General features: G+C 40.0%; 2 protein-coding genes and 1 long non-coding RNA gene across 14 annotated transcripts in view; 1 reads left to right on the top strand and 2 right to left on the bottom strand.

The window, feature by feature from the left end:
- ERCC3 (ERCC excision repair 3, TFIIH core complex helicase subunit) overlaps window positions 1-6,576 on the bottom strand; it is a 56,791-nt gene extending 50,215 nt beyond the window's left edge. For all 8 annotated transcript variants that reach the window (XR_013359003.1, XR_013359004.1, XR_013359006.1 and 5 more), the window contains exons 1-7: window positions 6,426-6,576; window positions 5,917-6,122; window positions 5,026-5,262; window positions 2,533-2,582; window positions 1,952-2,087; window positions 1,592-1,756; window positions 856-1,060 (exon numbers count right to left, since the gene is read on the bottom strand). Coding sequence is in view for 4 of the 8 variants with exons in the window: in XM_077861284.1 (XP_077717410.1) it covers window positions 856-1,060; window positions 1,592-1,756; window positions 1,952-2,087; window positions 2,533-2,582; window positions 5,026-5,262; window positions 5,917-6,122; window positions 6,426-6,444 (1,018 nt within the window). In the remaining 4 variants the exon portion in view is untranslated. The remainder of the gene's footprint in view (window positions 1-855; window positions 1,061-1,591; window positions 1,757-1,951; window positions 2,088-2,532; window positions 2,583-5,025; window positions 5,263-5,916; window positions 6,123-6,425) is intronic.
- On the top strand, window positions 6,435-7,994 carry LOC144291644 (uncharacterized). Its single transcript, XR_013359007.1, has 2 exons — window positions 6,435-7,065; window positions 7,797-7,994. It is a non-coding gene; the product is annotated as an uncharacterized LOC144291644 (long non-coding RNA).
- A 6,067-nt stretch (window positions 7,995-14,061) lies between these two features.
- Window positions 14,062-25,673, bottom strand: part of MAP3K2 (mitogen-activated protein kinase kinase kinase 2) — a 94,628-nt gene continuing 83,016 nt past the window's right edge. For all 5 annotated transcript variants that reach the window (XM_077861286.1, XM_077861288.1, XM_077861285.1 and 2 more), the window contains exons 16-17: window positions 23,850-24,027; window positions 14,062-23,128 (exon numbers count right to left, since the gene is read on the bottom strand). In XM_077861286.1, the coding sequence (XP_077717412.1) occupies window positions 22,903-23,128; window positions 23,850-24,027 (404 nt within the window). In that variant the 3' untranslated portion in view covers window positions 14,062-22,902. The remainder of the gene's footprint in view (window positions 23,129-23,849; window positions 24,028-25,673) is intronic.

Raw genomic sequence — 25,673 nt, 5'->3', positions numbered from 1 at the left:
ATCAATTCCCGCATTGGGCTCCCTGCATGGAGCCTGCTTCTCCCTCTGCCTGTGTGTGTGTGTCTCTCATGAATAAATAAATAAAATATTTCAGCAGTTTGGCGCCTGACTTCGGCCCAGGGAGTGATCCTGGAGTCCCTGGAGTCTGCATGGAGCCTGTGTCTCTGTATCTCATGAATAAATAAAATCTTAAAAAAAATAAAAATAAAAAATAAAAACAGCAATTCCTCCTTTACAGGGCATGTGCATCAAAATCACCCGGGTGATTAAAAAAAAAAAACAAAAAGGAACCTGTAGGGCCCCCAGGTGAATCTGTTATGACCTCTGGCCAGGAACTCCGGCCAGGACCGGACATGACTTAGGACAAATAGTATCAGACAGGTGCCAAGGGGGCTGTACTGCCCTTTTTTTGGACATACATCCAGGAACATAGTTTCTATGCTAGGAAGTCTCCATATATACACAACTCACAAGGCTGCAAAGATTGAAACCCTAACCCCAGGATGCAAAATAGCACCTTCCCCACATCACCATCTAACCCCAAAACCTGCCCTCTTCTCCAGGGCCCAAGATCTGACACATCGCTTAGTTGATTGACCACCTGTCTCCACCACAAAAGCGCACTCCATGATGTCAGAAGGGTTGTTCTACCCACTGATGTATCTTCACTGCTGAGGTCAGAGTCCTGCACACAGCAGGCACTCAAATATTTAAGTTCTGAATCAGGGAGTCATCTGACCTTGGCTGTTCCCTGGCCAGGTATGATTTGGAGAAAAGCACACAAAAGAGAGTGAGGGGAAGCTGGCACATCGAGTTAAAGAGCCTGACCACCTTCTTCATTCAGGTGTCACTTACCACAAGGAAGGACAATGACCCCTGAACGGGCACGTCCGTTCCCAAACATCTTCCGCAAGCTCTTCTCCTGGTAAGGTCTAAGGACAGCTGTGGGTTTCAGGTCAATGTTGATATCGGGGTTAACAGAATCATTCCGGAAGTCATATTCTGCCAACAGAGGATACTCCAAGTGGATGCAACGTTTCTGGAGTTCCTCAATCATTTCCTAAGGAGTGAGCATGAAAGAGGTTTTATGATCTTAGGTCCAAAGGATGCTTATAAACTGTACATAATCTTGGACGCCTGGGTAGCTCAGCAACTAAGCATCTACCTTAGGCTCAGGGAGTGATCCCAGGTCAGGGGATCGAGTCCCACATTGGGCTCCTTGTGAGGAGCCTGCTTTTCCGTCTTTCTACGTCTCTGCCTCTCTCTGTCTCTCATGAATGAATAAATAAATAAATAAATAAATAAATAAATAAATAAATAAATAAATATTTTTAAAATAAATAAATAAAAATCAAATGTACATAAATCCAAGAGGCCACTTCCTACATTTTCCTAGGAACTCGTGCAGACTGCCCCACCAGCCTAAGGAACAGGACACGCAGATCTAAATCCATTAGGATGAACGACGCTATAGTCCACAAACACCAAAAAGGAGAAAGCAATACAGGACAGACGGGAACCCCTTCCTGGCACACAGATTGCAGAGTTCATGCAGGGCTGGGCCAGCTTAGGCAGGGGTACCTTCACTAACCTGCTTGACTTCAAAAGATACTGTCTGGGTCTCTTCCTCTTCTTCTTCATCCTTGTCCATTTGTTCATAAAAGTCAAACAGGTCTGTGGGGATGTCAGATTTACCCTGTGGGTCTGTCACCCGGGAAGTAGAAGGCCCACCACTGCCTTCAGCAGTCTTAGCAATCTGTAATAGAAAGTTAGGACCTAGATCTCTGTATGAACCCTCCTGCTACCAGGCAAGCGCCAAAGTTGTTAAGGGGAACTGCAGTTGTAAGAAGATCATGGGGTCCCAAGGTTGCAAGTGCTTAACTAATCACCCCTAAGAGAACTGACATTCCAAATGCTCCCACCCCCAAGGGTGACCCAGGAGCCCACATACAGCAGACTTGCTCATGAAGGTCTCTGTGATGAGCTCGGTAGCCTCCCCCTCAGAGTTCCGCAGGCGGCATTCCCGGATCACTGGATCCTGTAGAAGATGCTGGATGACATCAGGGTGGGAGCTTTCAACAAAGTACCTGCAAGAGGGAAGGAAGGAGGTGACTACTAACCAGCATACATTTCCAGAAGGTTCTGTTGCTCATCTGATCAGATGGTCTGGAAATAGTGGCTTTGTGCCTCTCTCCACTCTAGACTCTCCCACACCCTTAGCCAAATCTGAGCTATGAGCTACTGGCCAAGATATAACAAAATGAGGGTGTGAGCAAAGCCCTGCTTTAAAGTCAAATAAGGACAGGTCTGAGCCCCAGCTCTACTGCTAGAGGGGAGCACAGTGGTGAGTGAACGAATTCCTGGTTTTGGTCACTTTGCTTTGCTTATTCTTTTTATCCTCTTACTCAGGGGAGCGGGTGCTAGTGCAGACAAACGGTCCACAGAGTTAGCTCCTTGCCACCCAGTCTGCACAGGGTGGAAGTGCTGGGCGTGGGGGGGCGTCGGGGGGGTTGCTGTCACAGAACCCTTTACCTGTTGTGCTTCAGGACCAGCTTGACTTTTCCATAGCTGACAGTACACAACTGAAAGGAGCAACATCAAACAGGCACAATTAGCAATACATCACTCACTTGGGATACATTCATCACTGGGCAGGTCTTACTACTTACTACTGAAGCAAAGAGTTCATTTTACTTTAGGAAAGCCCAGTGTGAATCCTAAAGAGAGCAGGTCTGCCTCAATTGAGCTTTTCCTTATTAATCTCTACTTTTGAGAGTAAAACCTTGCTCTTGCCTGGCTCTTTCTGATGCATGATGCCTTGATTTTTTTTTTTTTTTTTTTAAGATTTTTATTTGACATAGAGAGGGCAAGCAGGAGAAGCAGCGGGCAGAGGAAGAGGGAGAAGCAGGCTCCCCACGAAGCAGGGAGCCCGATGTGGTGCTTGATCCAAGGACCCTGGGATCATGACCTGAGCCGAAGGCAGTTGCTTAACCATCTGACACTTAACCAATGTGCCCCACATGCCTTAATTTATAAAATGCTACGTAAAATCTTTATTTTCCTTTCCCTTTTCTTCTCCATTCCCACAGGCCCCATCCTAATCCAGTGGTTCATCCAGTGGCACCAGCATTACTACAGTTCCCAGCATGAAGCTGGCAGAGTTAAGTGTTCAGTAACTGCTGCATAAATTAAATGCAAAGCCTCCTGGCCTCCCCACCAATGTTCCTATTTCCCTAACTGGAATGTAAGCTTCTTGACAGAAGAGAATACAGCTAAAATCTTCCTGGTTCCCAACAATCTTTAGGATGGAATGCAGCAGAAGTTGTGTGGTAGCCATAGAAACTGACCTCTCAAGACGCTTGGGTGGCTCAGTGGCTGAGTGTCAGCCTTTGGCCCAGGGCATGATCCCGGGGTTCAGGGATCAAGTCCTGCATCGGGCTCCCTGCAGAGAGCCCGCTTCTCCCTCTGCCCATGTCTGCGCCTCTCTCTCTCATGAATAAATAAACTCTTAAAAAAAAAAAGAAAGGAGAAAGGAAGGAAAGGAAAGGAAAGGAAAGGGGAAAGAAAAGAAAAGAAGAAAAAGAAAAGAAGGAAGGAAAGAAAGGAAGGAAGAAAGAAAGGAAGGAAAGGAAAGAAAGGAAAGGAAAGGAAAGGAAAGGAAAGGAAAGGAAAGGAGAAAGAAAGAAAGAAAGAAAGAAAGAAAGAAAGAAAGAAAGAAAGAAAGAAAGAAAGAAAAGGAAAGAGAAAGAAAGAAAGAGAAAGAGAAAAAGAAAAGAAAAAGAAAAAAGAAAAGAAAAGAAAGAAAGAAGAAAGAAAGAAAAGAAAAGAAAGAAAAGAAAAGAAAGAAAAGAAAAGAAAAGAAAAGAAAAGAAAAGAAAAGAAAAGAAAAGAAAACTCTCAGATCTCAGGCTGCCCCTGCTGCTTCCCTTCTGGATCGACTACTGCATTGTATCTATACTCCTGCAGGCAGCTCACAGCCAACACTGAGCACAGCTAGTGTGCTGATGCAGGGTTCTTCCCAGCAAGGTGCAAGCCCTTCTCCCTGGGTACCCTCCCCACAGCACAAGAGAAGATTCTCACCAGGGCTCCTGTCAGCTTCTCTGAGTTTGGATACATTAGTGTGCCGGATGCCTGTGGCACTTGCCTGCCACTCTAGGTTTGGGGGTCTGAATCCAACTCCCTTTAGATCAGCCAAGGGCAACAAAAGTCCCTGTCTATCTCTTCTGAATGGCATTCGCCCATCTCTCAGGACAAACCCAAGCGTGTTCAACTGCTCTTCATATGGAACCTTATGCACTTCAACATTTGGAAGTTCTTTTCCACATTCCCAAACAGAAACTGTTAGCCATTGATCCCATATAGGCATTCAGCCTGAGATAGTCTACCAGTTATAATTAGTCTACTCAGTTGCCATACAGAACACCATAGACTGGGTGATTTAACAACAGAAACATTTCTAGAAGTCCGTGATCAAGTTGCCAGTGATTAGTTTCTAGTTAAAGCTCTCTTCCTGGCTACCCTTTCACCACGTGCTCACATGACCTCTTCCTTGTGCACAAAGAGAAACAGACCACATGAGCTTTCTGGCTAACTCTTCTTAAAAGGATGCTCATCCTACTGGATCAGGGCCCCACTCTTATGACCTCATTTAACCTTAATTACGTCCTCATTCCAAATACAGTTGTGTCAGGGGTCACAGCTTCAGCATCTGAATTTTGGAGGGGACACAATTCAGTCCAAAACACCATCCACTTTTGGTTGCATTCCCAAATAGTCCTGGCCAGAAGGGCTGAATTAGTATCCTAAGTGTGTTAGTATCCACTGTATTGGAGCAGCTCATGGGAAGGGTGGCCTCAGCAAGCATACCAAGCTGGATCCAGAGGAGGAGCAGCTGGGGTAATCAGTTAGGTGTGCTGACCACATGGCATTTTCACACCTGCCATAGGCTGACAACGTGTAGCATCTGTGCCCACTATTACTGCATTAACAAGGAAGGCAAAAGAGCTGGCCTTAGCCCCCACTTGCCTTAATAAACTGAATAATTCCATCAGGGACACCCGTCTTGCTGAGCTTCCTGAGGTACTCAGTGATGTCACTAGTTTGCAACCCAACACTGACAGCTGCATACAGGGAGTAGGCCGTTAATTTGTATTCATGCACATGGGTTGGTCGGCACACTGGTTCTGCAATCGCCACCAGGAAGTCTTGAGCATATTTGTAAACTGGAGAGAAGGCTTCCAAGAAGATGTGGCCATCAGGAGCCTAAGAAACACCAAATGGACACAAGAGGCAAAGAAATTAATGAGTTGTAGAGACTATTAGACTCTTTCCCAGAGCACTATTCAGAAAGGACAAGCTGCCCCAAAAGTGATCTTAAACACCAGGGATGTTTGTGTAAGCACTGCTTCAGCCAACTGTGAAACCTGTTACTTTAACCAGAAACAAGAAATGCAGAGACTAGAACAGGTTTCCAAAGTCAGGAGCTGCTTCCTCGTTTTCTTCGCAGGGAAAGCCCACCAGATGGGCTACCCTCAATGTACCTTCTGGCCAGGTTTCAAAAGAATGTAGAGTGTTAATTACTTCAAGTTGAGCAAAAGTGGTACCTAGCAAATACAAAGTTTCTATTAACTTTTTAAATGGGGAATTAAAAAATTACATAATAAACGGCATTTATCCGGTGAATAAAAAAGTATTTCCACGCATGCGGTCTAGGTGGAAGGAAGAGGAGTAAGAGGAATGGCTGGGGATGAACGGGCCCAAGTCCAGCCAGCACGTGCTGCCCCACCTGCTCATTCCTACCGCGGGCCCCCCACACAGTATGCAAGAAACTCTCTCCCAAGCAGCTCTGCGGAGCAGTAGCCGCATTTGTTTTGGGCCCACAGCCTCTCAGTCCTGCCCTCGCTGAGGCATGCTCACCACCCAGAGAGGCCTCGAGCTGTGGTCGTCCTTCAGGGGCATCTGCAGCCTGTAGTCCTTGGCTCCGTATTCATCCACTTTGGTGCCGGACTCATCCACCTGCTTCCCGGCCGCCGAGGGCACCGCCTCCTGGGACTCGTTCCCGGGGACGTCGTCTTCATCTTCTTCTTCATCCTCGTAGTGCCGCTTCTTGGACTTCTTCTTATCTGCAGACACGGGCACAGAAGTGAGCCCGACAGAAACCTGGCAGCAACCACATTCCGCCGACGCCACGCCCTGCTAGCCCGGGGCCCGCTGCGTGCCGCGGCGTCCTCCCGCGGCGTCCTCCCGCCGCGAGGCCTCCCACCCGGCCCGACCCGGGGTCCGGATCGCCCCGCCCCGCCCCGCGGCCGGTCGCGGCAGCGTGCACAGGCCGCGAGATGCGGCGGGGTGGGCGGCCGCGGAGAAGCCGGGCCGCGACGCCACCGGCCGACGGGGACGGCCCCCACGGCGCCCGCACCACGTCTCACCGCGGTCTCTCTTGCCCATGGCAGCGGTAGCGGCACACGGCCTGCGCCGCCGGGTCTTGGCGGCGGCCGCTCTCAGGGCTCTCACTTCCGCTGCGCACCGGAAGCCCTTTCGGCAGGCGCGCAGGAAGTCCCGCCTCCGGGCTCGGGGTCCGGGCGGGCGCGAGCGAGCTCTCCGCTGAGGTTCCTTCTGAGTGTTCGGCTTCGGGCCCCTCCCCCACCCGTTCTTTCCTCTGGTCTTGAAATATCTGTTGAGCATCATCAGTATGAGCGTGCAGGCGCTGTCTTTAGCTGCTGGGGTAGGACTGAGCAAAGTGGAGCCCCTGGCCTCCCGGAACTCGAGTTCTGAGAGAGATGGGGGCGATGAACAGTTGCAGCGTGAGGAGCTCCAGGAGGAGCGAAGCCGGCCCAGAGTGGCAGGGCCGGTCCAGGCGGGGAGCCCCCGCAGTGCCTCTCTCAGGTGGCGTGATTCAAGCAGAGGTTCTGATAAAGGGAGCCAGTGTCCTCCGCAAATCCCCAGGGAGGAGCTGTGTGAGCCTAGGACTGGACCTCACGGGCTGGGCGTCCGATGGGAAGAAGCTGAGGGAGCTTGTGGCTGCGAGGAGCAGGGGGCGAGACCCAGCGCCCAGCACCAAGCATGCAGGTTGGTGGTTCTCAAAGTGGGGTCCCCTGGTTGCATCAACATGGAACAGAAACGTTCAAACTGAGGAGAGAGGCACAAAAGCAAAGTGTCCAGCCCTACCCCAAAACTCTAGAGGCACAACAGCCTTGACCTCCACTCGATACTGATGGCCAGGTTTGAGAACCACTGATGTAGAGCCTTGTAGGCCATGCACAAAACTCTGGGCTTCATTACAAAATAGAAAACTGCTGGAGACTTTTGAGCAGAGAAAATCTGATTCACTATTAAAAAGCCCACAGTAGCTGCTGTGTCAAGGATAGCCTCCACAAGGCCAAGGGCAGCGATGGCGGCTCTCTAGTGGAGAAAGGCCGGCTTTATGAGGGTGGTAGGGATAAAGATGATGAACAGTGGTTCCAGCCTGAATGTATTTTGAAGATAGAGTGGGAATTGCTGACTGGGTTTGGAAAGTGAGAGACAGGAGTAAAGGATAACTAAGATTTTTGGCTTCAGCAACTGAAAAAATGATGTACCTTAAAGAAGGCACAGGTTTGAAGGGTGGTTTGGGACATACTGAACTGGAGTGGCTGCATTAGTCTACCAAGTCCCAGAATAAAATGCCACAGACTGTATGACAAACAACAGAAATTTATTCTCCTATAATTCTGGAGGATGGAAGTCCCAGATCTAAGTCCTGCTCTCTTCCTGTATTGCAGATTACCGACTTCTTGCTTTCTTGTGTGTCTTCACTGTAGGGATAAGGGAAGCATAACCCCTCCAGTAAATGGTTTTGAAGAAACTGGATAACCACATGCAGAAGAATGAAATCGGACCCCTATATTACACTACTCACAAGAACTCTGGTGTCTCTTCCTTTTCACATAAGGACACCAGCCTTTCCAGATTAGGGTCCCACCCTTGTGACTTCATTAAAATTTTATCACTTTATTACAGGTTCTGCCTCCAGATAAAATGTCAAGACGGGGTCCACCTGGGTGACTTAGTGGTTGAGCATCTGCCTTAGGCTCAGGGTGTGATCCTGGGGTCCTGAGATCGAGTCCTGCATTGGGCTCCCCATAGGGAGCTTTTTTCTCCCTCTGCCTGTGTCTCTGCCTCTTTCTCTGTGTCTCTCATGAGTAAATAAATAAAATCTTTTTTAAAAAAATGTCAAGATGGCAGTTGGATAGAAGTCTGAAGTTCAGGGACCTAGAAATATAGGTTTGGGAGTTGTCAACATATCTGTGGTACTGAAGCTATGGTACTGGTGGAGGCTGCCTAGGGAATGGGTGTAGGTAAGGAAAAGTCTGGGGAACGCTTCACAGTGCAGAGGCTGGAAGGTAGGAAACTGGGGCAACACAAGTCAACAGTCAGTGAGAGAGGGAAATGAAGAGACCTGGAAGTCCTGCTTCCATTTCATGGCATTTCAAGGTAGAGGAAGTGGTCAGCTGTATTAGATGCTGCTGATCAACTGAGCAAATCGAAGACTGAGATTCAGCCACAGAGTTTGCAGTGTAGAGATCAGTTCTCAGCTAAATGGCTTTCAGTAAATTGATGGGGTTTTTTTTTTTTTTTTTTTTTTGGTTCCTGCTCTAAATGAATTTCACTCAAGAAGTGGAGAAACCGTACCTTTAAAACTGGACTTTCACTTTGCTTTTTTCCATCTGATTAAAGTACTACATGCCACGTAAAAATCTTGGAAAACAGAGAAAAGCATTGTGGAGGCTATTTAAATCACAATGCCACACCTAGCTATTTAGATTTTGGTTTATTTTCTTCCAGGCTTTTTTTTTTCTGTGAATAGGTGTTTGTACACCAAGAAGATATTACTTGGACATATGATTTTACATCCTCCTAACTTTAGCTTTTTTCACCCTTGATTAGAATGAATGTTTAACGACTTTAATTTTTGATGGTATCACAATATCATGACTTACTAGCCAAACCCTAATTTGGGGGCATTGGAATAATTATAATTTATCCAATTATATAAATAGTTCTGTGATGAATATCATCAAATATAAACCTTTAACTATACCTTGGGTTATTTTCCCAAGACAAGTTCTGAGAAGTGGAAATACTGGGTTAAACATAGGACCTTTTTTAAAGCTCTTACTGACACATCTGTTCATTTTAGTGAAGGAGGTTATGAGGAAGGATGGCTAATCTAACATTTTCATAATTAAGAAAATATTTTGTGAACTAGTATTTGACAAGAATACTCCGTGGGGAAAGCATAACCCCTCCAATAAATGGTTTTGGAGAAACTGGATAACCACATGCAGAAGAATGAAATCGGACCCCTATATTACACTACTCACAAAAAAACTCTAAATGGGTTAAAGACTTTTAAATGTAAGATCTGAAACCATATAAAACTAAAAACAAAAAAAAGACATAGGGGAAAAACTCGTCGACATTTGGCAACAATTTTTTGGATGTGATACCAAAAGCACAAGCAACAAAGGCAAAAATAAATAAATGGGACTACAATAAACTAAAAAGTTTCTGCATAGCAAAAGAAATAAAATGAAAAGGGAACTTATGAAATGAGAGGAAATATTTTCAAGCTATATATCTGATAAGGGGTTAATATCCCCAAATAGATTTTAAAAACTCAATAGCATAAGAATAATCCGATTAAAAATGGGCAGAAGAACTGAATATTTTTTTCCAAAGAAGACAAATGGTCAACTGACACATGAAAAGATGCTCAACATTACTAATCATCAAGGAAATGCAAAACAAAACCCCAGTGAACTATCACTCCGTACCTGTTAGAATGGCTATAAGATACAACAGATGTTGGCAAGATTGTGGAGAAAAGGGAATACTGGTGTACTGTTGGTGGGAACATATATTGGTGCAGCTAGTATGGAAAACAGTATGGAGATTCCTCAAAAAATTAAAAACACAACTACCATATGATCCAGCAATTTCACTTCTGAGTATGTCCTAAGGAAATGAAAACCATCCCAAAGAAATATCTGCACTTCCATGTTTGTTGCAGCATTATTCACTATAGCCAAGATATGAAAATATCCTAAGTGTTTGTCAATGTATGAATAGGTAAAATGTGAAATAGCTGTGAGAAAGAGGAAAATCCTGACATTTGCAAAAACATGGATGGACTGTGAGGGCATTATGCTAAGGGAAGTCAGTTGGAGAAAGACAAGTGCTATATGATATCACTTATAAGTGAAATCTGAAAAATATCTGAACTCCTAGAAACAGAAAATAGAGTGGTGGTTACCTGGGGCTGAGGGAGGGATAGAGGAAATAGGAAATTGTTGGTCAAGGAATAACATTTCCAGTTAATCTATAGGATAGTGACTATACTTGATAATACTGTGTTGTATGCTTGAAAGTCACGCAGATGGTAGATCATAATGTTCTCACCCCCAAAAAATGAAAATCATGTGCTATGATGGATAATGCTATGGTGGTAATCATGTAATATATGTGTATCAGTTCAACAGATTGTATACCTCAAGCTTACACAACGTAATACGTTAATTATATTTCAATAAAGCAGGGGGAAATATTTTGTAATAGGCAAAAACATCCACATTTATCATAAAAGTTTAAAAATTAGGGACACCTGGGTGGCTCAGCAGTTGAGCCTCTGCCTTTGGCTCAGGGTGTGATCCCAGGTCCGGGGATCTAGTCCTGCATCAGGCTCCCTGCAGGGAACCTGCTTATCTCTCTATGTCTCTGCCTCTCTCTGTGTGTCTCATGAATAAATAAATAAAATATTTTTTAAAAAATAAAAAAGTTAAAAAATTAACATATAAGCAAAAATAATAACCACTCAGGACTCCAACACTTGAATGACATATATATCCTTCTGATCTTTTTTTCTAACTATTTTTAAGCAAAAAGTGGGATCATACTATACATCTGATGTAATTTGCTGTCAGTAATACATGGTGAAGAGTTCCATTGTATGGATACACTAATTTATTTTCTCAAACCTTGTGATGGTTCATTTTGTGTGTCAATCTGGCTAGATGTTGCTATTAAAGGGTTTTGGGGTTTTTTGGTTTTTTTTTTTTTTTTTTTTTTTTAGATATAATTAACATTTACCACCAGTAGACTTTAAGTAAAGCAGAATATTTTCAATAATGTGGGTGGGCCACATCCATTGAGCTGAAGACCCCAGAGGGGTTTCCCAAGGGAAAAAGAATTCTGCAGCACAAGAGTTTTGCCTCTCCGGAGAACCCTAATACAGATTTTGGCACAGGAAGTGAGGTGGTGCTATAACCAATACCAAATATGTATTGTGTGACCTACGGGGTGCTAAATGAAAGAAGTCAGACAGAAAAAGACAAACCCCTTACGATTTTACCTATATGCAGAATCCAAAAACCAAATGAACCAACAAAAACAGAAATGGACTCATAAATACAGAGAACAAACTAGTGGTTTTGAGAGCAGAGTTGGGTTAGGGATGAGCAACATGGGTGAAGTGGATTAAGAAGTACAAATTTCCAGTTATAAAATGAGTAAGTCCCAGGGATGAAAAGTCAGTAGGGAATATAGTCAATGACACTGTAGTAACTCTGCTATCTGCTGGTAACTACACTTATCACGGTGAACATGTTGTAAAGAATTGTTGAATTACTATGCTGTACATCTGAAACTAACATATTTTGTCAATTATACTTCAATTTTAAATATTTCTAAATAAAAATGTGGGAGTGACTTTAGACTTGGGTAACGGATAGGTGGGGGAATTTTGAGATGCAGGAAAAGTATAGATTGCCTATTGATAGAAGCACAGACATTAAATGTGATTCTGGTGAGGTTCAGAGGAAAATGAGGAAGATGAATTAGAAACTACAGGAAAGCGATGCCTGGGTGGCTCAGCAGTTTGGCACCTGCCTTCAGCCCAGGGCATGATACGGGAGACCCAAGATCAAGTCCTGCATCAGGCTCCCTGCATGGAGCCTGTTTCTCCCTCTGCCTGTGTCTCTGCCCCTCTCTCTCTGTCTCTCATGAATAAATAAATAAAGTCTTTAAAAAAAAAAAAACTACAGGAAAGTTCATCCTTGTCATAAAGTGGCAGAGAACTTGGCTGCATTGTGTTCTTTTGGGTGGAAAGTAGAACTTAGAAGCAATGAGGTTGGATATTTAACAAAGATTGAAGGTGTGGCCTGCAAAGAGTAAAATGTGAAAGGGTACATTGAAAGAATTAAGAAGGAACTAGAATTTGAAGATTTCTAAAATTCTCAGCCTATCAATCTCTCAAATAATGAGAAAATATGCTCTAGAGAAAACACGAAGGCTGTGGCTAGACAACCATCTGCTAAAAGACATTAGGCTTATGATTTGTGGATCCAGTAAACTATCTCAGCAGAAACTCTGATGGCATGGAAGGGGAAAGAAATGGGATGAGTCAATTCTGCAGGCAGGAAATCTTCAGCCGCAGACATGTTATCCTTCAAGAAGAGGGAAGAATGAGGGGATCCCTGGGTGGCTCAGCGGTTAGCGCCTGCCTTCAGCCCAGGGCTGACCCTGGAGTCCCGGGATTGAGTCCCACATTGGGCTCCCTGCATGGAGCCTGCTTCTCCCTCTGCCTGTGTCTCTGCCTCTCTCTCTGTCTCTCATGAATAAATAAAGTCTTTAAAAAAAAAAAAAAAAGAGGGAAGAATGATTTGAGGGCAGCTCAGAGGACCCCCAGAAAGGACAGGCCCAGGATGCAGGTCTGCTAAGTCTTTGGGCCACCTCCTCGGTTGTGAGGGGGCATGTCACCACCCCAGTGGGCTCCTCAGAACAGAGCATGGAAATTGGGAAGATCATTCTCAAGTGTCAAAATCTAGTGGAACTTGCCCAGCTTACTTGGGACCCATGTCCCCTTTTTCCTTCTGACCTCTCCCTTCTGGAATGGAAATGTCCATCCTCTGCCTGTCCCACCATTGTGCTCTAGAGGCAGATCACTAGTTTGGTTTCAGAGGTTCCCAGATGGAGAAGAACCTTGCTCCAGCATAAATCTTACCCCAGGTCTTTCCTATAACTGATTTGATGACTTAAATGATGGATTTTGAGTTGGTGATGTGTAGATGAATTATTGGCCTTAGAGGTGATGCTAGAAGGATGAAGACCTTGCAGGGATGTTGGATTGGCTGGATGTATTTTGCATGTGGGAAGGATGTGAATTTTTAGGGGCCATAGGGCAAGACTGTAATGGGTTTGTTCCACCCCCCCCCCAAAAAAAAAATATTTTGAAGTCTTAATCTCCAGTACCTCAGAATGTGACCTTATATGGAAGCAGGGTCTTTACAGAGGTAATCAAGTTAAAATAAGGGCATTAGGGTGGGCACTAATCCAATATGACTGGTGTCCTTATAAGAAAGGGAAACACACACAGAGGGACACCACCATATGAAGATACCACCTATGTTGCTATAAGCCAAGGAATGCTTGGAGCTACTAGAAGCTAGAAGAGGCACGTAAGGATTCCCTTACACATTTCAAAGGGAGCATGCTCCTATTGACACCTTGATTCCAGCCAGACTTTTAGCCTCCAGATCACAGACAATAAATTTGTTACAAGCCACCCACTTTGTGATACTTTGTTAAAATAGCCCCTATTGTTGGGACATACAGAACATCAAGTTTGGGCTTTTATAGATAAATCATATCACATTTGCAAGCATTTCCATAGGATTAATTCTCAGAGAACTGCAGGGTGAGAGGATACACAAGATTGAGACTTTTGACTTGCATCACTAAGTTACCCTTTATATGAAGGTATTAATTTAAATGATCTCTAATACTGTGCGAGCATCCATTCCTACACTCTGATGGTAGGCTTTGTTTTTGATAAGTGTTAATTTCTGATTTGGATAACTGAAGTGTGTCCATTAAAAGACATGCCAGAACATGCTGGGTAGGATTACAGACATATCCTGGAAAGATTTAGTTGCACTGTTTTCCAGGTCTGTGCTTGGTCTCCTAGAAAGTAATCAACTCAAGTAAAGGAGGGAAAACTGAGTCCAAGAGCAGATCTGGACAAATCAATCACAGTGGAAATAAATATCAGCTTTATTAACACTCAAAGTGCCATTCATTTATATTCATTCCAAAGTCCAGAAGGTTACTCAGAGTAAGCCTTTGCACCACAATCTTTCAAAAAATGAACATGTAAGAAAAAGCAATTTTCATTGTGCTAATTATTGCAGGCCTTCATGCATGATAAATCTAAACAAAGATGTGAGCCAACAATATACAAATTTCCATATAAACAAAGTCATTGATCACTAACAAAATATAAACATGGTTTCTTTCACATTAGATTTTTTAAAAAAGCTATTTACCAGCAAGAAAAAATAAGTACAAAAAATTGTAAAACTCAGAAATTTTATACATTTTTACAAGCACAATTTTGAATGAACAACATAAAGTCAAAATGTGCATGAAATGTGGCACATACCACACTGTATCTGGCTTCTGATAGGTTTTTCTAATCATACCGGCTCCTTGTAACATAATACACTTAGTGACTGACATTCAACTTCAACAGTGGACTTTATTCCTAATACAAGTAATTTTTACATGGTACCGCATATTAAAAACTCTTTTAAGTACAATAACATTGTCAGATTGGAAATTTAACTTCCAATTCTTTTGCTGCCAGTTACTTAAAATACACAGTACAGTCTAAAGACACAATGTATGTTTGAACATTTCTAAACCAATTTATAGTCAATTACAGAGGATCACAATATGTCAATGCACTGTTTTATAAATGCAATCTGACTTTATCCAGTAAGAGAAAAACCAAAAGTTGAAATCTTTAGGGTAGAATATAGGAAATATTCAAAAACAACAGGACAGGCCAACAGCAATTGGGAGATAGAAAAAATCTTGACATCTCTTCAAGACACTTTAGTTTCTCACATTTCTTCATAGCTTTGAGAATTCAAAGGCCATTTTAATGGACAGTGTGTTGTTACTGCTTTAAAACCTATTTTTTCCTCTTCATTTGTATTTCACAGAATTCTCAAAAGAGAATTCAATGCCCTTCCTTGCAGGAGTATTTTAATCGATATCTAAGTAAATTTGCATCCAATTCTGGAAATACAAATACACTTTAAATGGTTAAAAACAAAATTAAAAAAATATTTTTGATCAGCCAGCTGAAAATATATTCATATAGTAAATAATCTCTCAGAAAGCTTTTATATATATTTAATTATTCTAACTAAACAGTACCCTTATAAAACAAGCTCATAAAAATGTAGAAATGAAATGAAAATAAGAAATTACTGGGATATATACATGTGCCTACAGACAGACAAAGACATCTCTACACACACATCCCCTGATACGCAGTTACAAGCATACTTTCAACTCAGTCATGGATTTTAGAATACATATAAAATCAGAAAGTGATGTTGAACTCCTGAGTTCTTCAACAAAGATAGAATAAGTATACTTTGTAGATAAGTATACTTTGTAAAAGCAAGAAGGTCCATTTAAGTCAGTAATAGCAGTGCAGTTACTGATGGCTACTTCTTGAAAGAAGTTAAAACATAAAGACACAGACAGTAGTTCAATGCACGCATTCATGATACTCATACACCCATCAACAATTATTGGTCAGAGTAGTAAATCAGTGTACAAATTAAACATTTCCAAAAATGTGCAAAAGTCAACTTTGATAGGAAAAAAACATCTTTGTACATAATTATAAACTGCCCAGCATTCAACTGAGATTAAAAACGTTTACAGAGAGAAACTAATAGATTAAATATAGACAATTTAATGACTACATTAAAAAATGTACATTAGGTCAAAGGGTAAATTTACAAATTGATAATCATAGTTTGCAACAATTAAAAGTTTATTCTCAAATTTATCCAAGTTTACTTTTATTTACAATGATATCTGAATAAAAAGAACCATGTGAAATGTAAGAGATGTCAGACATTAAAAGTATTTTTGGTATTAACTCTTATAATATTTCAGAATACAGGGTAGCAAATTTTAAAACCAACAGCAATAGAAAAAATGTAAACCTTTTACTTACTAATTAAAATTGTATTACAAATAAATGTTTGTTTTTAAAGAAGTATTCTTATCCGTAGACACTGTATTTGCACTCAGGGTATATTGCAAGGGTTTGGCCGACTTTCCTTTGCCCATAAGCCTTTCCAACTCAAATGTTTTCACTAGTCCTCTCTTCTTATTCCAGGTAAAAAAAAAGTCTTTGGAAAAATGAGAATATGTCAAATTCATTTTGGAGCCTAAGTATCTAATAGAGCTTAAGATGTGACTCTGTTATTTCTCTCTCCCTCCACGTAACGCTTATGCTAAAATCACAACTAATTACGTTTGTTTTTTTAAATTCTTAATATATATAAATAAATGAACACAAAAGTACTTTTCAGTATAGTCACAAACTTCACCATTCTTAACTGGCATGAGGGACTCAGAAATCCTTATCTGGGGACAAATTCGGCATGTATACTGGAGAGCAGGCTCTTCCTTACCTTCCAAAATGTCTATGGCACAGAGCAGACTTCAGTTCATAACCTACTTTTCTTCACAGCTTTCCTAAAATGCCCCTCAAGTCAAACACAAGTTCATAAATGTTAAGACACTAGGAAGAAAGTATGCCACCAACCTGAAGCATCATATGTCAATGTATATGTATATGCATCTATGGTCAAATGACAGTAAGATTGGCACACGTACAAGCTCAAGTCTGTAATGTTTATGTAGTTCTGTAATAGTTGAAGTATGTTCTGTATGTCTAAATGCAAACACTGAGCACCTGTCTTTTTACTTTAAGAGTAGACCGAGATACAAATTCTACAAGTACCTGCTTTATCATGTTTATATTATTAGCTTACAGGTGGGCAGAAGTAACAGTGATAATCTTTTGGCTATGTGTGCAGGGAATAAAAAAGCTTTGGTTTAAAGTGATTCTGATAATACAGATTGTGAATACAAACAATGAATCATCAGACATAGGGAATAACACTCACTGACTCAATGCCTTTGCTATTATTAACAAAAAATATCATATTACTATCAATTAAAATGTATACTTATGAAAAATATGAAGAATTACATGAGACTGTATACAAGCAACAAATAAAATTTTCTTTTCTTTACTCTAGCTATGACTCCTCCCTCAACTTTCTGAAACTGAACCATGTCTGCTCTATCACCCAGAGAAGATTCTCTACACTCCCCTGAAAGCTCACCACCATCTACAGCATTGAAAGGTGAGTATGGAGAGATGGTTGGCCCTGATACTGCCCACACCTATTTTGGCATCCTGTCCAGACTGTGGCAGAAGTCAAAGCAAAGCTAAAGACAACTATGAAGTAGGAACAGTGGCTTCACAGCATGCCTTCCCTAGCCAACCAAAAAGAGGTATAAGACAATTTCCTTTTGAACACTTGGTAAGCTAAGGAAGCTTGTTTTCATAATGTCTAGAAGAATTTCTATTCCAAAGAGCTCATGAAGAACTATGCAAAATCAATTATTTTCTATTTTGGAATTATATATAAGCTCACTATTATAAACACATACAAATTCAATTTTAATCTACTTTTACCAACCAAGAGCTTGGCAATTTACAATAAATACCTTTATTAAACAATCACTTATACTAGCTACTGTGGAAAATGTGCTGGCATTCCTACCTGAAGACGATTACACTCATCCATCATCAGTAGGTCATACACATTTCAGTTGTTCTAAGAACAGAGACTAATCTAATTGAACATTCATACCTTTCCTTCCTTCCCACCCCTGCCCCAACTCCCAAACACATACAAGCATACACACACACACACACACACACACACACACACACACACTCTCTCTCTTCACAGAAAAGCTAGAGTTTTAGTCAAAATGTTAGTTTAAAAGGAAGGATCAGAACTGCCATCCCTGGATTCCTTGCACATTGCCCTAAGTCTCATCGCCTTAACATTTGTAAACCATGTAAGTGACCTCTCTTTAGGGCAAAATTAGCCATTCTAGCTCTGCTATGAAAATCATAACTGAACCATGATATACAAAGAATTTGGACAGTGCCAATGCGATCAAAAGTCAAGTTACCAAAATGGAAAGCAATTTGCTACGGCTCTTTAGAATTAGAATACCTCTTTCTATCCTTATTGTAGGCATTCACGTCTAGTGGAGACTGCAGTGTGTCTATCACAGACTAATGCTAATGTTTCTCCTCTAACATACATACATATATGTATGTAAAATAAAAAGAGGTAGAAAAGAGTAGGAGGGGGAAGCAGGCATTAAGAAAGGTTTACAGGCCAATACACAGTCCTAAGGCCAAATGAATTCTTGAAGCCTACTGATTTGGAAAAAAACCTTCATTTCGGTGGGTAACTTGAGTTATTATTAATATAAAATAAAATTAAGGCATACAGAGAAAAAGGCACTACCAAAAAATGAACAATTAAATTGCTTTTCATTAACAATCTTAAAATCCAAATAAATATGAGCATTACATTTGTAAAAAGGACAAACTTAATATAAAACAATAAGGTCTTAAGAAACTGTCCCAATCCTAGTATATGTAACACTGCTGACAGAATTCAACTTCTATCAAATGTTTTGGGCATTTTAACAATTTATATTGAAAAAAAAATTGTTTTCCCTTTAAAAGAAAAAGCAGGAAAAAACCTCACTGTTATGGAATATATACCCCTCATCAGTGGAATAGAGTAGGGGCTGAGCTTTTATATAAGAGAGAGTCCTGAGACAGAGGACACCTGACCTATAGGGTCCCTCCACTGTGGGGATACTTTTAATCCCTGTTAATGGCATTTTAGTTTATAACAGCCAATGATTGCCTAAAATTGCTTTCCCCTCATTTCATAAAAAACAATTACATTTTAAAACATCACTGCTGAACTTTCAGAGTTAGGGTATGCCATAAAGTAAGTATATTTGTTTGCCCATGTTTCCTCCTAGACTGTGACCTACTTAAGTTAATCTAGTACCTGCCATAATAAGCTACAGTTATTGAATAAACAAGTGAAAAAGATTCACCCTCTTTAAAAGAAACTGATAGATTCCTATACTTGACTAACACCAGGTGATCCTGTATCAAGCTATTGGTCTCTAGACTTCAAATGAAACCACTGGCACAAAGCTCTGCTGTGGCTCAAAGAGTCTGCATCTGACAAACATCTTGGCTTTTGCACCCTAGCTTGGTGTCCCTATAAACTATTCAGATTTGACTTCTTAGTGATTACATGTATCTTTCAACAACTCCATCTCAGAAGTACTACACACCAGACCTGACATAAGTAAGAGCTAAAGTAGCAGAGGGCTCTTGTAAAGAAATCATTCCATCTTTTTTTTAATGTACTTTCTATTGGGAATAAGATAAAGGCTCTCTCAAGTGAAAGCCAATTCGATTTATTCTGAAATAAGTTTTAATTTTACATTTCATTTCAGTCTGTGTACTAACATCTCAAGCTCTTACATAAATTATAATAAGGTTGACTGCCTTTGAGAACTAAGGCAATCGTCTTTAACCATTCTCAAGTTAGAAACATGTTTTGTAAAAGAGAAAAATTGAAAAATTTTCAAGATAGCCATACTGAAAATTTCAAAGTCTGTATACTTTTAAATACATTTTAAAGAATTACCAACCATCAAAATTCCCATTAGTCATTATGATATTTTTCAACCCTTTTATTCAATACAGTTTGTTTGCAATGTAAAAGATCTTATATTTGGTCCAAGCCTAAGTCATGCCATTTTGAATCTCTCAAGGCCTAAGTAGAAAGATATTTCCTGAAAAGCACATATAAGACTGCTAGTGAATCTTCTCCAGCACCAAAAAGTCTGCCACTATCAAAGCAGAATGCATTTTAAAGGCACAAAGTCAGCAGTCTGGCCACTTTCCAGCCTCAACAAAGAAACATTACAGTATAGAAGAATCAGTTGTGCATTTAAAAAACAAAATACATTTAGAGTCATTTTTTAAATTTCAAATTTCATTTGTTGATCCATAGCATTATTAGAAAGCAAAAAATTGGAGTGTTCTATTTAACTGCCCCCAATAGAGGGGTTTCCTTTCAAAAATTTTTTTAAATTTACTTTTCTTTCATACCTCATCCCACTTCAAGCTTTTTTGTTCTAGTAGTTTTTATATATATTAACTTTTATTGTCGTTTTTGGTACCTTTACAACTTGTTTGAAATAAATTCACATCACATTTTATAATTCTGTAAACTATTAGTCTATTTTTAAGTCTTTACATAAAGAACAATACTTTCCCATATTTTTCTTATAAAACAAAGGTCTTCTGCAGCAGGGCTTAAGTAGTAGTTTCTTTTCAGGTGATTTTACCTTCCACAGCATTTAGAGAAGAAAAAAGAGACTGAAAAAAGCAAATGATTTTGCTTTGGGTTTCACAGCACCCCAAGATTTCTCTCTAAAGAGCATTTGTCTCATATTCTGCACTGCTGGTTACCCTGGCAGACCAAAAAATGAGCTAAAAGGAAACTGAAACCACACGAGACAAAGGAATGAAGGAAAAGCCCACTGGTCCAGATATCATGATCTCGCTCAAGCAGAAGAAATTCCTTCCCTCATAAAAGACAAGGGAATTATAATAGATCCACATCCTTGGAGACTATGTTTATAGCACAAGATTTGGCAGTTGATTTTCCAGGGGGAGGGGGCCACTAATTCATACTCTTCCTTGTAAGCTGCTTCCTTTGATTATAAAGGTATGGGAGAAGCTTTGTGTTTTGACTTTTTCTCAGACTATTCCAATTTGAAATTGGAATTTCAAATATTCCTACAGAAAATGCCAGATAGGACCCTGATACAGGAAACCAAGATCTACCTAACTTCAGGAACAAAGCATTTTAAAAGAGTCCCTAGAAGAGCATATCTTTCAGCAAAAATAAAATACCAGAGTCCCTTATGAATCAATCCTATGAAAGGCATCACATTCCGGGCCTCCAGAAAGACTACCATTTTCTAACCTTTAAAAATAAAGTACTCAGCACTTGCTTTACAATGCTGTATCAAATTGCAAGTAGCCAAATTACTGATATTATTCATATTTTTCAGTAGCACAAACAAGTCCATTAGAGATAGTGGGAGTTTCCTAGCTACCCCTTTCCACTGGATGTCCTTGCTCTTATAGTGGATACATTACATTAGAAATACCTGGCAGTTTTAAATCTTCCTTACAGGACTTCCTTTATAAGTAGTTGATACTTTGTTTCGATATGCTTTTTCTTTTCCTGACTTTTGAGGGAAGAATATATACAGATGGAGGAGTTTAATAGGCTCCATGTTTAAATTTTGTTTCTACAATGGAAGTTACTGATTTAGGTATAATACGCAGCTGGTAAGGAAAGGATTGCTATTTGTCTGTTGAGATTGTTCACCCTTGACTTGAAGTAGTGGTATCTGCTCTTGTAAAACCCTTATTATGCATTGCATCACTTTCTCTCTGAAATTCACTTTTTGCAAGGAATCTGCTCTGTAAATGGCTGTTTTCAGTTTATAACTGGGGATGGTTTTTGAATCAGGGTTCTCAACTTCAGGACTTTCAACACTTGTGCAGGATAATTCTTTGCTGGAAAATGGGGATGCTGTATTAGTATAGTGTAGTTTGTCTAGCAGCACCCCTGGCCTCAGACTACTCAATGCCATTAGGATTCTTCTAGTTGCGACACAAGAGACATCATCTCCAGGAATTGCCAAATGCAAAGGAAAATTATCCCCACCCAACACTTGAGAACCACTGTTTTACATAGTAGCTAGTTTTTGAGGTGCTTTAGTATTCTGTGATCCCAAGAACAAGGTTTTTATCTCATGACACTAGCTTTAATATGTGGATACTCCCAAGTTAAATTCTTAGTTCCCAAAGAATGTTATCTATGGGGAATCAGGAGCTAGAAATAAGAAGATATAGTATACATGATTTTATTTCTCTTTTCCCTTAATTTTGGGACTTTCTCCCTCCAGTAAAAACCACAGTTTAAAATATGCTAAACAACATTTAGTTCTTCTTTTCATTATTTCTATTAACTGGCAAATGTAGATTCTGCCCACACATTGAATTAGACCAATCTCTTTTTGCTTTTTAATTTGATTTGCTCACTGACTTCCTGTATCTGCTTTAAACTACTTTTTTTTTTAAAGCAGAAAGTTATCCCTCAAGGTTTATAGATTCCAGTAACATGGATCTATTATAGTGTATTTGCTTATTATACTTGTTAGGATTAACAAATAAACATACCTCTTAAGAGATTCATATTTTCTATCAAGATTCCTACTGAGCAAAAAGCTTGGTAGACAGAGGTTAGGATCTAAAGAATACAGATACAAGAAGGAACCTATATTCTTTAAGTTGAGTACCTACCCTAAACTCAAGTATAGGGCTCAACCCCACAAATGAGGATCTATTTTAAATACTAATCACTAAAAACTACAAATCATACATCATTTTCTTCTCCTTGTTTTCCATATCTCCCCATCACCACCAATCTGTCAGTGACATGGGGAAAGAGTCTATAATCCTTAGGTATTCTAAATGATTTGTACTAAAAAGAGCAACTATGTACTAAAGTGCTTTATCTCTCTGAACCACATCAGTACATTATAAAAAATTAAAAAAAAAAAAAAGGAGTTTCAAGTTCTTGTAAGGGAAAAAAAAAGATTAAATATAAAAATTTTGGGTTACTATTATTATTAAACAATTTAACCAAGAATCAAGAGAAATACTTTCCCTCTTGTCTTTTTTTCTCCCCATCTCTCTTTTTTATAAAAAAGAAAAGTGCAGTCAGAGAGAAGGTGAATGAATTGATGGGAGCTGGGTAGAGGCACAGGAGAGGTTACTGGCTGCTAGTGATAATGCACAAACATGTGCCTTAACAGTTCATCAGCTGAAGGTCTCAGTTTGGCCTCTATAAAGATCCTTTTGAGGAAATCTCGAGTATAGTCTGAGACATGAGGTGGCAGCTTTGGGTTTGTTGGCTGAGTGGCGATTTTAAAGATGGCAGCCATAGCTTCAAATTCTGCCCAAGGAGGCTTTTCAGTTAGCATTTCCACCACAGTACAGCCCACACTCCTAGGGGAAAAAAAAAAAATTACACAAACAGTATCATCATGAAGGAAAGCCACTAAACTACCACATAAGAAACAGAACTGAAGTCCATATACATTTAAATACAATTTGATTTCAAGTTTAAAGTTTTATTAAAAGGTTGTAATTTATAAAACTATAATTTAAACTAAAAATCAATGAAAACAAACCACAATTTAAGGATTAACTCAAATGGTTAGGCAAAGAACATTATTCATTTTATAATTTTTGCTTTATATAATTCTATAACCTGACATTTAATATAATTTTGTCTTTTATCTTACAAAAAACATAAACATTAGAGATTTTGTTTGCCTTTAAGTGCCTAAAATGAATATCTATTAAATGCTTTTCTGGGTGGGAAGTAGGAAATAGCCACTTTATGTTCTAACTTAAAATTAACTGAATTACATGATACTAATGAAAAAAATAGCTCTTAAAGTTCTTCAGAGAAGTAAAATGAAGATAGTTTTCCAATGCTGAAATTTATTTAGATGAAATCCTGATGACAGGTTCAAGAACTCCATTTATTTAGTTAATTATCAAGCCACAGGAGGCAAAATTAAAACGATAGTAACCCTTGTAATACTGACATCCTATTTCGAAAGTACAAAAGATCATTTAAATCTGGTTTAGTAATTTCCATTTTGGGTGGAATTATGTAAGAAGGCAGGTGTTTTCAGGAAAACCTAGCATCAAAACCCACCAGATGTCTGCTTTTCTGCCATAGCCTTCTCCACTAATTACTTCAGGGCTCATCCAGTATGGTGTGCCTGTGACAGACTTCATCCCTGTCCCTGAAAGACAGATGGTTTGAAGCCGTTTGCTGGCCCCAAAATCTCCTAGTTTGACGTTGCCTGTTGAATCCCGCAAAATATTTGCACCTAAAAATATGAAAACATCTTCATTAGTTTAATTGGCTGTTTGGAATTAAAAAAAAAAAAACACCACCACCACCACCACAACTGCAGAAAATTACTTAGCAGACTCTTCAGTCTGTTTCCAAAATTAGGCTGCTTTTTCGTCGCCCCAACTGTACCTGGCATAATGCCAGTCACACAGCCAGGGCTCATTAAGGATTTATTGCACAAACACTGAATTTTGAGAGTCAGCTGTGTGTACCTTTGACCTAAGAAGATTCACCAACTGTAAAGGACTGGGGCTGGGAGGAGGTGAGGATGACTAAGAAGAAAAAGGAGAGAAGGGATAAGAATGTGAATCTCAGAGAAGGATACAGAAACCAACAACAGGTTCGTGGCCCCACTTTCTGTCACAAAGCAAGAAGCCCATGCTGCAGCTTATTTCCCTAAGAAGCTAGCTTCTTCTCGGGAACTTCCTGTGGACTTTCATAATCAACAACTTCTAACACTTCCCCCGTTACTGTAACTTAATGTTAGTTATCTTACATTTTATAGTTTTTCTTAGTATTAGATTTTGTTTTATACTAATTTTATTTCTCAATTTCTCTACATACTTTAAATCTCTTCTAAGTAAGCTTTGAGCTTTCAGTCTTAAAATTTCATTTACTTTTATAATAAACTTTTAATTGTATTTACTACAAACTGACCTTGATTGCGTGGTAGTGTGAGGTAGTGTTTGCTGAACTCCCCACTGTTGAGTTACTCCCCTTTCCATACAGCACTCTTTCGAAGTAGTTTATCATGTCCAGCCCACAATCTAGGTACGAGGACTTATGCTCCAGGACAAGTAGCTACATAAATTGTTTGTAATTATTCTGCATGGGACATTTGTCTCCTCTCTTTTATTCACTCAACCTTCCATTTGTACATTTGTATCAGTATGACCACATGGATATTTATTTTGTTCTTTGAGTTATAATCAAATAATGACTTTTTTTTTTTTTTCTCAAGTTGTTCCAGCTTTGGCCATTGGGAGCTTTTGTATTGGCTTCTGTGTCCCTCAGCCATACCCTGAATCATTGTTTCGTGTGAGGTTTTTATTTTTTAAGTGTTTTCTTACTTTCTGGCACTAAAAGATGCTCTGGGCTCATCCTATGTATTTCCTGGATCAGTCCTAGAATCAATCATTCCTCCAAGGAGTCCTGGTTCCTTTTAGTGTAGAATGGTCTAACAGAAATCAAGATCTAGGTGCTAGATTCATTTATTTTTTTTCTCTCTTCTCCTTTTTGTCATTTTTAAAACTCAATCTTTCTTCTAGAATTATAAAGCTGGTTTCTGTCTTATGGACATAAATTATTTTCATTCTCATTTTTAAGTCTTCCATAACCTTAACCATATTTTATATTTAAAAAGAAACTCCACTCTTTATTTGTCCTTTTATCCTTTTTTTTTTTTTATGGCTCCTAAGGAGAGTGAAGAGTAGAGAAAATCTGCATTATAGAACAGAGAGAATGTAGACTGTGCGTCCTCCCCCATGGACTTCAGTACTTGTCCTTCTGTTCTCCCAGCAAATTCCCCAGCCTAGTCAATCATGGCTCCCTAAAGCCTCTCTCCAGGAAGGGTCCTGGATCCATTCTCTGCATGCTATAAGCCTAAGTGTACCATAATAC

Source organism: Canis aureus, chromosome 20 (assembly GCF_053574225.1).
Source record: "Canis aureus isolate CA01 chromosome 20, VMU_Caureus_v.1.0, whole genome shotgun sequence".
Classification (NCBI taxonomy): domain Eukaryota; kingdom Metazoa; phylum Chordata; class Mammalia; order Carnivora; family Canidae; genus Canis; species Canis aureus.
Note: the sequence above shows the minus strand (reverse complement) of the source record. Positions and strands in the feature narration are given on the sequence as shown.